Here is a 12,902-nt window from a genome sequence, read left to right on the forward strand (position 1 = left end):
CTAGCTTCTTATCAACGGTCTCTCGCCAGCTTTAATCCACTTGATCTGTCTGCTGCAGCTCCACCAACTCCCCTCCTGTTCCCTACACAGGACAGGAGGGGAGGGGCTGAATTAGGGAGGGGCATGGCACTTCTTTTTTCTGTGCTGTGTGCTCCAGCATTACTCCTCCCCTCCTGTTCCCTGAATGACTGGAGGAGAGGGGCTGGATTAAAGAGCAAAAAGGCTCTTCCTTGCTTTGCTCTTTCCCTTTCAGCTTCATCCCTGCCCTCCTGTTCTGTGCTGGCTGCCTAGGATGGGAGAAGCTGGGGTAGGAAGCAGAAGGTTATTTGATACTGTAAGACTCAGTACAGCTTGAGACAACATATCTTCAAATTCATGTTTTATATCAAGAGGCCGGCTGCCCTCAGACTTTTGCCACCCTAGGCACAAGCCTCATATACCTATTGGCAAATCCAAGACCTGTTTGTGTCCTCTCATTCCTTCAAAACACACAGATCTGGATAACTCCCAAAAGAGCAGGAAACCTGGGGTAGGATTCCCCTCAAAAAGGAATCATAAAGATTCTACTTGAAATCTCTCCTGCTTCTCCAAGCACACATTTTCTCCCTTATAGCTTCAGGGAGTCTGACCTTCAGCCCTAGACTACTTCAAAGAAATAGCCAAGAATTTGTGGCATTCTTGGTTTCATTCATTCTCTTAAACCTCAGGCACCACCCAATGGCGTGTGTTTGATTATAGTTGGGCGCTCTTGGGGGAGATACATGCCTGTCCTAATAAGGGACTCCTGGGTACCTTACATTATTCTAAGAAAATGGGATTGTGACAGGTTCCAGAAGACCCAACACATATTTTATGTCAGCATACCCTAAGGGCTACTATTTTTTTTGCAGTAATTTACAGGATCTTTGATTTTACCAGTGTAGCCTGGTGATTAAAACAGAGTGATTAAAACAAAGAATGATAAAACATCCCTACTTCTGTAGAAAAATGGCTGAAATAGCACAAGTTTGAAATCTGTCAGAAATATCACCAATCATCAAGGCCTCAGCCTTAGCTATTTCTACCACTCAATGGCCCTTATTCAATAAAATGTTTTTTTCTATAGGCACAGAATTTGGAAAATTTCAGTTTGAACAAGGATCAGTGTGCAATATGAAGCAGGTCCCATGTGCTCAAATTTAGGGTCCTATTTACTAAAAGTTTTTTCCCCACCATTTTGTGTCTATGGGAAAAATGCTTAGTAAATAGGGCCCTTATATAGTAAAGCTCTGTGGGACATGAAGTTATCCTATACAGCACTGTGTATACTAATAGTGCTATATCAATCAAACTACATGCAGTAGGGTGAAACGCATGGCTCTTCATGGCCCCCAATGTAGACCTGTTACACCAGAGAATTTTCAAAGTGCTACTAACTAGCATACTATTTTTTTGTCTTTTCTTTGAAAAGATATATAACATTTTCCCTTTTCTGAAATTTCTACGTTGCCTATACAAGATAAAATAAAGGATGCAAAACGCAGCCTGAAATGTATTACAAAATCATTTCTGTACTGTAAACTCTTACGATTAATTATCTTATTGTCAACTAGGGGCTGTGCCCCTGGCTCACTTCGCTTGCCAACCCCCTCCATAGTCATGCCCAGGCGGAAAATGCAAGGAATGGCTGGGTAGGCAGGTGGCTTTAATGGAAGGAAGGGTGAAGAGACAGCAATAGAATTTTCGACCTTACCCCTTTTTTTTCCCCTTGACTGTGTGCGGGTGTTAAGGGAACCCCCCAAAAAGAGAAAGTAATATTTGCATGGCAACATTAAAAAGTAGGGTTTATGACTCCATCAGCTGGATGTGTACATTATCGGTGTCTTGAACATGTTCTGTTAGGAATGGAGGAATGCTTTGAAGTGTGTGTGTGTGTAGGGGGGAGATGGCGTTTAGTGAAAAAGATTTGGGTATGGGTCAGAAGGTTTGCAGAGTATGTATATGAAGGTGGAGGGTGCAGATGAGAGTGGGGATTATGGTGATGGATGGGGTGTATGTATGTGGTGGTGTATACAGTATGTGTTGTTAGGTTATTGTGTATGTGTGTGTGTGGGGGTGTGTGTGTGTGTGGGGGTTGTGTGTGTGCATGCACTTTTCCCCCCTTGCATTCTCCATGTTCTCCCCATACCCCTCTCCTCCTTTTGTGGGAATGAATGTGGATGTATTGCAATTTTCCCAGACTCCCCCTCCCCGTGTGATTGTTTGTGGGATGTGTGTGTATGTGTTTGTTATGGGGACTGGTGTGAGTGGTATTAGGAGTTGGGTGTGTGTGCATGTTGAGGGGAGTGGGAGGTGTGTGTATGTGCATACTCTCCTCCTCACACACACCACTTTTTCTCGAACCACTCTCCCTCCAGCACTCACCTCCCCGTGTATGTGTGTGGGAGGAGGGGATCTGGTAAGGGGGGAAGGTTGTGTGTTACGGGTTGGTGTGAATGACTGGTTGTGTGTGTCAGGGCATGACTGAGTGTAGATGGGGGTTTGGGGGTGACTGGTGGGGTGTTGGTGGGTGATTGAAGGAATGTGTGTGGGGGATATCGGGAGTGACTGAGGGTGACTGGGTGTGGGGGATTGTAGGGAAATAGTTTGGAGTGGGAGTGGGAGCTGTGCATGTCCTCCTTGTATTCTCTACTTCTCCTTTCTTCTCTTCTTCCTCCTTCTGTGTGGGCAGGGCTGTGTATGTGTTGTGAGGCTGAAGCAGGGGGGGGGTGCGAATTGGGGAGGGAACAGTGTTGGGGAAAGGTAGAGATTAGTATGTGTATGGGGTGTGGGGGAGGGAGGAGTTGGGGTGGATGTATGTGTGGGGGAGTTGGGATGTGCATGGTGGTGTGTGTGTTGGGGAGAAGATGTGGAGTGTGTATGGAGGGAGGGAGAAGGTGGCTGTGGTGTGCGTGGGGAGGTGTCTGTTGTGGGGTCAGGATTTGCATTCTTCCCCTCCCTCTCTCCCCAACTGCCCTTCTCCTCTAGCCCCCTTCCCACTGCCCCCTCTCTCCTCCAGCCCCATCCCACTGCCCCTCCCCTCAACCCCCTCTCTCCTCCCTCATTCTCCCATTGCCCCCCTCTTGCAGCCTCCTTCTCTCCCAAACTGCTTCCCTCCCCTAGCCTCCTCCTTCTCACTCTCTGTCCCCCTTCTTCACCCTTTTCCACCTACTCTGGCCCTCTTATCTCCTCCCTCTCCTAGTCCCTACAGCTAGTGGGGCCTGGGAACCCCCAGCAGCCTTTCCCCTGTTGCATCACCTCCGCACTTGATCTTGTGATGGTGGAGCCCGGGAAACCCCACCAGTTATTCTGCTACCTGTGCCTTTTCTCCTTTTTCTTTGTGATCTTTTGGAACCTGGGAAACCCAATCTGCCTTTCTGGTGCTGGTGCTGCTGCTGCACTCACTGGCCTTGCATTGCAGACGTTGGCACTTCTCCCTCGCTGAGTAGCAAAGAAACAAAGAAGATCGCTGTGTCAGCAATATTGGATTGGCTTCCGCTTTGTTTTTTGGGTCCATCATTTCTCCCTCGCTGCCCCGTAGTCTCCTCACCCAGCTCCGGGTGAGGTTATTACGTTGTGGAGCTGCAGATGCAACACAATAATTACCTGGAGCTCATAACATTTTTATAATATAAGAGAGATATTTGCAATGAATTTTGGACTGAATCCACATTTGTCCCTGGACTAGTTTTTCCTAGTGAGCAGTGAAGGAGAGACTAAATTGAAAACTAGCGTAACTGATCCAGGGAGCAGTGCAGTTTGTGAAATTAGTACCACTGATTTGCAATTCATCGTCCTCTTCATCCTTGCCCTACCATCACAGCATTCCAGTGGTTATTATCAGTTCTCATCTTCCATATGTTTTCTTCTTGCCACTTACATTATCAGTTCTTGAAGGCGCGGAAATCTCTCACTATACTCTTTGACTCGTACGACTCTCAGCCACTGTATCTTTGTTTCATCTTACCAGTTTTTACCCTGCACAACACAGCGCACTGTCAGCACCTTCAACAAATTCAATGAACAACAACAAAATAACTCAAATTCCAGGAAATGGGTTTAAAAATAAAACTTATTTTTGCTAAAACTTGATTACCTGTACTTCAAAAGCTGGTTGTGACAAGAGCATGTGAAACAGGATTCAAACAAACCCCTCCAGTTAAAAGTATAGTTTTATTTACAGAGTTGAGCGAAACTGCCCAATCAATTATATGGCATCCAGCAATTCATTTATTTTTTTTTTTGTAAAAGTATATAAATATGTACATGGATTTCTATAAAGTTAATATTATAAACTGTGATAATTACAATAAACATTCACTATTTTCTTTTCCTATGCAAATAGCCATCTGTAGAACTTTAAATACTGCTTCAAGTATTCCCTATAAAACTGCTATACGTTCCGAAAATACTGAGGGAAAAAAAAAAAAAAAAAAAAAGAGCTCTGCGGTAGACAAGGCTAACGGTTTAAAACAGACTAATGATGTGTCCCTGCAGCAAAGTCCACCAGGATAAAATACTGTCACTGCCATTCCTCCCCTTCTCCCGCCCTCCAAAATTCAAAGCAAATACAAAATAGTGTTTTACCTGCCCTTGGCAGCATTAGACTAATTTCCTGTGTTTGAATTCTAGCACTTCTATTTTTTTCTATTAGCTACTGAGGTCAATATTCAGAGAGCCGGCAAAGGGGTAAGCTACCTGGGTAAAGTTATACTTGTACCTTTAGCTGAATATTCAGCAGGACATACGTGCATAAATCTACCACCAAAGTAGTCCTGGCAAACTTTAACTAGACAACCTTAGGCTAGTTAGTTTGCCAGCCAGACCTCAATAGGTGCCCTTACTGGCTAAAATGTAGCCCTTCCCCCTCCTACTGCCCCCAGCACTATCTCGTTTTATCTGGATTCAATCTGTGCGCTCGATAAGTTGTGTGCATAAAAGGAATCCCCTTGGTAGGGGGAAATATCCAAATCTTGGCTTTCGTTTGAGTAACTCCAAAAGTTACCCAGGCAAAAGCTTTTGAAGATGGACTTTTATCATACAGAGGAAAATAGGAGTTGTAAAAAAAAAAAAAAAAAAAAAAAAAAATTGAGACTTGGTAAAAAAGATTTACTGGCAAAAAAAAAAAAAAGCCCCCCCCCACCATGTGTTTTGGGAGCAAATTGTGACATATATATACATACATACATATATATATATATATATATATATATATATATATATATATATGTATGTATATATATATTTAACATTTAATTGATGTGCATGACAGAACTGGACATAATACAGAAGGTATACACAGCAAATATGATACAGCTGTAACAAAATCTGACAGAGGGCACTAGTTTTAAAAGGGTTTTACCATACACACAAAATGGGAAAAATCCTTTTGAAAATAGGGCCCAGAAATAATAATAATAATAATAATAAAAAAACTTGAACGAATACCACCCAATCCCATCTTCATCCCTCTTTTTACTTTCTTGTTAAATATGTAGGCATACTGAGCATCACTGGTCTTTCTGCTTTTCTGCTTGGAGGAGTTTTAGGACATACAGGATAACTTGATAGCAGAAAATATATTGTTCCTATAGGGGGGAAAAAAGCAACAAAGTATAAATTTAAGGGCACAATTCAAATGACTTTAAATCTATTTTGGTCATGCAGGAAGGTTCATGCATAATCTAGAACCCAAACAGGTCAACCTAACATGGGGGGTGAATCAGCCTGGGATCAGAAAATCCTGTCCACTCCTTTTGTGTCCTCTACACCATTCCTTATATTAATCACCTACCCACTACCTATTCCTTAACAAATGGGGCAATGTCTTTCTTTCTTTTGCTTATCATCTGCCCTGCTCCGAAGACGTAGGCGCTGAAAATTTTGCTGGAAACTGATCAAGTTTGAAATAATTAATGGTGCACAAAACAAACCCGTCACTTCAGACTCATTAAAATCACAGGCAACTTGAAGTCATAATTCCTTACTCCCGCCCTCATCAGTCTCTTTGGACATTGACTAATCTGTATAATTTTTGAACCGGAGTTGGAGCACATCATGAACTTACAGGGCTTTGAAAACGTGGCCTACAGGAAGCAATCTCAAAGCTCTGTGCTACAGTACTGGGAACTCAGGCTGACCTTCGAGTAAATCAGAAGTCTCAGGCTTATTTCTGATTTTCCTTCAGAACGTTTAGCATGTTAATTATATCCGAAGACTGATCTCTCTACTACCTTATGCAGGCGACCCTCAGGAGGATCAATTTCTTTCTTTAAGCATTTTCAGTGCCATCAAACGGGGCCAGCTTCTTTACTACTTTTTATCCTACTCCTGAAAGATCAGACCCCACTCAAAGGGCAAGATATACGATCTCCAGTGCTACACATAACGCTACACTGAACTGACCAGCAATTGTTGCCAAGCATACTTATCCCATTTTCATTTTGAATTCTCTATCAGGGTTGCTTCTCACGTCTAGAGTGCTCAGAAAAGTGCACAGTGAGTAAGGAAAGTGAACAGCAGCGTTAAGATACTCCACCAAGGATTGCATTTACTAAAAAAGGGGGATATGCTGCCAGTGAAAGTTGTTTAAACAAGCACTCATAGATGTGATTCCTGCGACTTCTCACTGGCATGGAGAAGATCCAAGTAATTATAAGGAGATACCTCCGTTTGAACCATTCCATGTCGCTGAAGCCTCATTGTACGCACCAAGTCTGAGATGTCAAACTGCAAAACAAAACAAAATATACAAATCTTACTAACCGCATGTACGCCAACAGATATGCCAGATCCATCAGCTTTTCTGTTTCATGTTTAAAGAAAATGTTCCAGTAGAAATGTGAGATAGGTTGGATTTTACAATACATGACACTATGGTTTCCACACAAGCCCGTAACACTGAACTGATTGTGCAATGCACTATAGATTCACTGCTGCTTGTGTCCGAACCAAAGGAGACTGGGCATCACCTAAATCTGACAAGGAGGTCTTATAGATTCAGTCTTGTATGAGTTAATCAGGAGTAGCTAATCACAGATTAAACGTGTATATAAAGAATCTGGAGTCAATGTAAGGAATATGTGTGATCACAAAAGTAAAGCAATCTTTAGAGTACATTCTTGGTATAAATGGAGCAGGCGTGAAACCTAAGGGGTTGATTTTAAAACCCGTGCTCATACGTCCATGTGCACACGGTTCCTGGCGCGTACACATTGACATGCCGGTTTTATAATATGCACCTGGTGACGCGCGCGCATGTTATAAAATACGATTCCCGCACGCACATACGCAGCTGATTTTAATATTGGTGCACACATGTGCGGGCGGGTGTCTTCTAATGTGTGCAACGGGGAGGGGGGGGGGAACACAACAGAGCCTTCCCCAGTTCCCTCCCAGTCTGCTCCAATTAAGGCGCAGACTGGGAGGGAACTTCCCTATCCCCCTAATTACCCTTCCTACCTTTTCCACTTTCCTCCCTGACCCCTAACCCCTACCTAGCTAGCCTGATTTGTTTTGTTTTCATACTAACTGCTCTTTTGGAGCAAAAGTAACTTTGGCGCGCTGGCCAGCTGCCAGCACGCGCTTCCCCAGGACAGGGCCTAATGGCCGCTGTCCCGGTCAATCCCCGCCCTGCCCCTTTTCGCTGGCCTGGCACTTCTGTGCGTATCAGGAGATATGCACGCGGCCGGGCTGTTTCTAAAATGTGCTTGGTGCACGCATGGCCACGCATGTATCCCCTGATTTTTGCGTGCCGGGCTTTTTAAAATTAGAGCTTAAGTATGAACGTGAATATTCACTCTAACATACTCCTTTGTACAATCTTTGGTCCAAAACCTCTACCTCCTATCTAATTTTGTTTTTTTGGAAAAAATCTTATACTTTTATTAATGCTTGCAATCTAAAAACGTTTTTTGATTTACCCAAATTTTTACATTATTTTATCCTTTAAAAAAAACCAAAACAAAACAGGAATATCCCCTTTGTTCGAAAAAGAACTGCACAAGATCTTAGCAAATCAGCTGAATGCTCCCTATATCTTTGATTAAATGCCAAGACTTGAATTGCTGAATTGATAATAGATGAACACTTATCTTTGTAAAGTCCATAAATCCTCGCTTTCAAAGCCAGTGTGTGCGGAGAAACTTCCCAGAGTAGAGTGGACCAATTGAAAAAGCCTTGAAATAACTTAGCCTTAGCCAACATTAGCCAGCGCTTTGCTTTTATGCTGTATCAGGGCTGAACTGTTTCAATAATGCAACAATGCAGTGAGAGTCGTGGATCCGTCGAAAGTAGTAGGTTGCATTGTTGAAACATTCAGCCCTGATGCAGCATAAAAGCGAAATACTGGCCAACTTCGGCTAAGGCTATTTCAAGGCTTTTTCATTTGGTCCACTCCACTCTGGGAAGTCTGTCCGTATACACTGGCTTTGAAAGCGGGGATTTATGGACTTTACAAATATAAATGTTGTTCATCAACTATTATCAATTCAACAACTCAGATCTTGTGCTGTCCCTTTTCGCACAGCTTGCAATCTGGATGAGAGGGATATTTAGAACTAAAACTATCATAACAATCCTGGGCGGCAGGGCGAGGTGGAGCTAGAGGCCCCTGGCACAGCGGCCATTTGCCGCTGTGCCGGGGGGATCGCCTGCCGGCAGGGTGCCAGCACACACAACCTGCACCTGTCCCGAGGCAGGCGCAAGAGGTAAATTAAAAATTTTAGGGGGGGGGTCTAGGTTAGGGCTAGGGGGCAGGAAGGTTAGGGGAAGGGGAAGGGAGGTTAGTGTAGGGGGGTTGGGAAGTTCCCTCCCAGTCCGCTCCGAAATTGGAGCAGACTGGGAGGGAACTGAGTAAGGCCGCGGGCGTCGGCGCGCACATGATGCACAAAAGTGTGCACCCCCCCTGCGCACGCTGACCCCCGATTTTATAACATGCACGCACCTGCGCACGCATGTTATAAAATCGGGTGAGCCGGGTAGTGTGCGCACGCATGTTATAAAATCGGGTGAGCCGGGTAGTGTGCGCACACGGATGCGCGCGTGCACACGTTTGAAAATCTACCCCTTTATCTTTATCAAGGATTTGATTAATCACTTATTTAGAAGCTCAAAGAGATGTACAAAATGAATACACACATAACAGAATGAAAAACAAAACAAGCTAAAAACAAACTATAAAGCAAAACATAAAAACACTTCATTACCAAACAGTAATAAATAACAGTATATATTTATTTATGTGCCCCTATATACAGTTTGCTGCCTATTTAATAAAGTGTTCAGAGAAGGATGAACCCATGCCAGATGTTAGAGTAAAGAAATAGGCTTGTTATCTACCATGTACAGCAGAAACGCAGTATGATTTCAGGCAGGAGATATAAATAAGGGGAAATGAGTAGGCAAGGTCAGTCTAGTGGAGACAGACCCTTCTACTGCGCTCATTAGAACATGGAGAAGGTAAGGGGCAGGCAGAAGTATCACCACAATTGAGGGACCTCTCCAGCAATTAGGAGGGGGTACAGCATAGGTTTGGGGGCTCAGGTGCTGGAAAATATGGAAGAATTCTGCCTGAGAAAGAAAAGGGTTTCCAAGCTCTGTATTTGAAGCGCCCTTGCTCAGTAATATGCATTTTAGACCCAGCCCCTGGTTCGGGGGTGGGATCAAGGAGGACTGGGTAAAGAAAAGGCATACAGCTCTGCAAATGCTGAGGTGATACACAGGAGGGCATGTTACCTGCAAGGCATGGTGGTAACACCTTGGGACTGTGCCGCTGTCTCGGTCATGGAGTTGGGTGAGACAGTTGCTGGAGCCCGCCTGTAGAGGATTGCACTTTGGGCTGAGTGTAAGGTGTTAAAAGAGTTTGAATACCCCCCTCAGGTTGGCAAGGTAATAGTTATTGGTTAATGGTTATTATATGATATTTATGGTCAGGCAATATGCTACCTGTAACTTGAGTGAAGCTGTGGCCTGTTATTCCCACATGAAAAAAAGATGGTGGTGTGTTTTTACTGAGCAAAAGAGAGGTATTGGCCAGAAAAGTGGAGTAGGAGTCAAATTACCTGGCGAAGAAGATCAGTGTGTGGGGTGTGACGTAATGTAGATCTGTCAGCAATTCAGAACAAAAAATCTTCAACATTCTCCTTCTTTCTACTGCTACTAGTACTTAACATTTCTACAGCGCTACACGATATACGCAGCGCTATACAAACACACAAAAAGACAGTCCCTGCTCAATAGAGCTTACAATCTAATAAGACAAACATACAGGACAAGAGACTTGGGGTATTTCATAAAGCAAGACAATGATTAAAAAGAAAATAAAGTCAGTTAACGAGACTAAATGCAGCCAGGTGGAAAGCATGGAGTCTGGAACTGGCAGTAGGGGAGAAGGGCACAGATAGGAGTGACTTATCCGACGAGCGGAGTGCACGAGGAGGGGGTGTTGAGAGAGATAAGAGAGGAGAGGGAGTGAGGTGATGCAGAGGCATTTGCAGGTGAGAAAAAGGAGCTTGAACTGTATGTGGAAGTGGACAGGGAGCCAATGCAGTGACTTCAGAAGAGGGGTTTATAAGGGTGCAGCGACTCTGGCGAAAGATAAGTCGCGCGGCTGAATTTAGCGCAGATTGCAGTGAAGAGAAATGGCTTTCTGGGAGACCTGTGAGGAGCAGGTTGCAATAGCCTAAGCGGGAGGAGATGAAAAAGTGGATAAGGGTTCTAGTCGTGTGTTCAGAAAGGAAAGGACGGATTTTGGCAATGTTATAAAGAAAGAAACGATACGTTTTAGCAGTGTTTTCGATATGCGTAGAGAAGCAGAGAGAAGTCGAAGAGGACTTCTAAGGTGAAGCAGTGGCATAGCCATAGGTGGGCTTGCGTGGGCCGTGGTTATGAGATACTCTGCATTTTTGGAAAGGAGGATTCATAAAAGAATACATTTATATTTGTTTTATTACACAATTGGAACTGATATTTCTGTTAAACTTGTTACTTTTTACATGATGTGTATTTATAAACTGCAATAAATATAAAATAAATTAATATAGACTAATAAGGTATTTTTAATGCTGGTAAGTGCTTGAAATAATAGAATTAAAATATTTTAAAGCATCACTCATAATGAAACTACTTAGAAATCCATTGTCAGATGCACTCTAAGGCATTATTTATTGATAAGAGTACAAATAGCAGGGCCTAAACTTCAATGTCAACTGCCTACCCATGTTAATCTTGGGCCCCCCCCCAAAATTCATTTCTGGTGAAGTAAGAGTTTTAGAAAGCAAATCCAACTTTGTCACTCTTACTGCAAGTGATGTAAGTGTTTGGACACTGTTTATCACAGGAAACATATGGCAAACTTATCCAAACCATCCAAAGATTCTATACAGCCTCAATTGCTGGAAGTAGCCACAAGGAAAGAATATTTCTAAAAGGAAGCATCTGAAGGAGGGAACTAGGTACATAATGGGGTAGATTTTACAAATCTACGCGCGCGCGAACAAAAGTACGCGGGATTTTATAAGATACGCGCGGCTCATAAAATCCAGGGTCGGCGCGCGCAGGGGGGTGCGCATTTGTGCACCTTGCGCATGCCGAGCCCTGCGCACGCTGCCCGTTCCCTCTGAGGCCGCTCCAAAATCGCGACACCCAGTAGTCCAAGGTGAGCGGGAGGAACCGCAAGAAGAGTAAGGTAGGCGGGGCGAAGCCGTTGCAGACCAACGGTCACAACAAGGAGTAAGTGATTGGCAGAGTGTTTCAGATTTGGGAACAGAAGGGATGAGCAGGAAACAGAAATTAGAGAGGAAAATAAGGCAGAGTCAGAGTACTAACTCCCTACCTTTATCTTAAAAGTTACTACTGCCTCCGGGCAGTAGTAACTTAAGGGCGCCGGTGCGGCAGGCCCCGACACAGGCCGCTGTGTCGGGGCACTCGGCCATGCCCCTGAGCCGGAAACACGCTCCCGGACATGCCCCGAAAAAGCCGCGTCACTCCCGACACGCCCCCCCCAGGCAAGCCCTGGGACTTACGCGCGTCCTGGGGCTTGCGCGCGCCGCCGAGCCTATGCAAAATAGGCTCGGCCCGTGCAGGGGGATTTTAAAAGGGTTACGCGCGTACGTTATGCACGTAACCCTTTTAAAATCCGGCCCAATGCTTTTATTAAACCAATAAAAGGGAATCACAATTTGCAAAGATAGTGGTTTTCTCCAGGCCTTCTATAGCTACTAAATCTCTGCAACAAAAAAGGGGAGTGACCATAATAGAAAGCACTGATTTATCATTTCAAAATAGCAAAAAATACAAAAGACATTCATTTTCTTTGAAATTTAAGAAGAATGACAAATAGAGTATACATCACTAGAAAGTCCAGATGAAAAAAAAACCTGTTAAGGCTTTGCATATACTGTGTCATATCAAAAAATACAGACAAGAAGTAGTCACGCTAACCCACATAAACCGAAAACATTACTTTTAAGCTATTTTTTTTGTAACTTTCTTAAACTACCTTGCAGTCCGACAGCTAACCTTGGATCAGTCAAGTTGATAAGAGTGACACATACACATCAGTCTCAAAGGAACCAACTGGCTCATTCTGCTCACAGAATCACAATCACAGTCACTAGAGTGTCCAAATGTGTGTATAAGTGAATTGCACTCAAGTGGTGGCTGCCCCCAAAAGATAATTCCAGGAGAGCAGTCTAACCATCGTTAACAACAATAATGAAATCTTTAATGCTTTAATGGCATGTGAACTTCTGAAGCACTTCTCAGTGCAGGATAAATATAAATATAGTTATCTATAAAATACAGTTACTAATGTGTCAGAGATTCTGCCTTGTGGTTGGCCAATAAGATTACATTATATAAAATTGTTGGGCTTTTCTATGGCG

At 43.7% G+C, this 12,902-nt stretch overlaps 1 protein-coding gene across 1 annotated transcript in view; it reads right to left on the reverse strand.

The window, feature by feature from the left end:
* Positions 1 to 5,244: 5,244 nt before the first annotated feature.
* The window catches only part of PTPN13 (protein tyrosine phosphatase non-receptor type 13), a 659,094-nt gene continuing 651,436 nt past the window's right edge, over positions 5,245 to 12,902 (reverse strand). The window contains 2 exon segments of the mRNA XM_029599218.1: positions 5,245 to 5,606; positions 6,685 to 6,747. Coding sequence (XP_029455078.1) covers positions 5,529 to 5,606; positions 6,685 to 6,747 — 141 coding nt within the window. The 3' untranslated portion in view covers positions 5,245 to 5,528.

This window comes from Rhinatrema bivittatum, chromosome 1, assembly GCF_901001135.1.
Source record: "Rhinatrema bivittatum chromosome 1, aRhiBiv1.1, whole genome shotgun sequence".
Lineage (NCBI taxonomy): Eukaryota > Metazoa > Chordata > Amphibia > Gymnophiona > Rhinatrematidae > Rhinatrema > Rhinatrema bivittatum.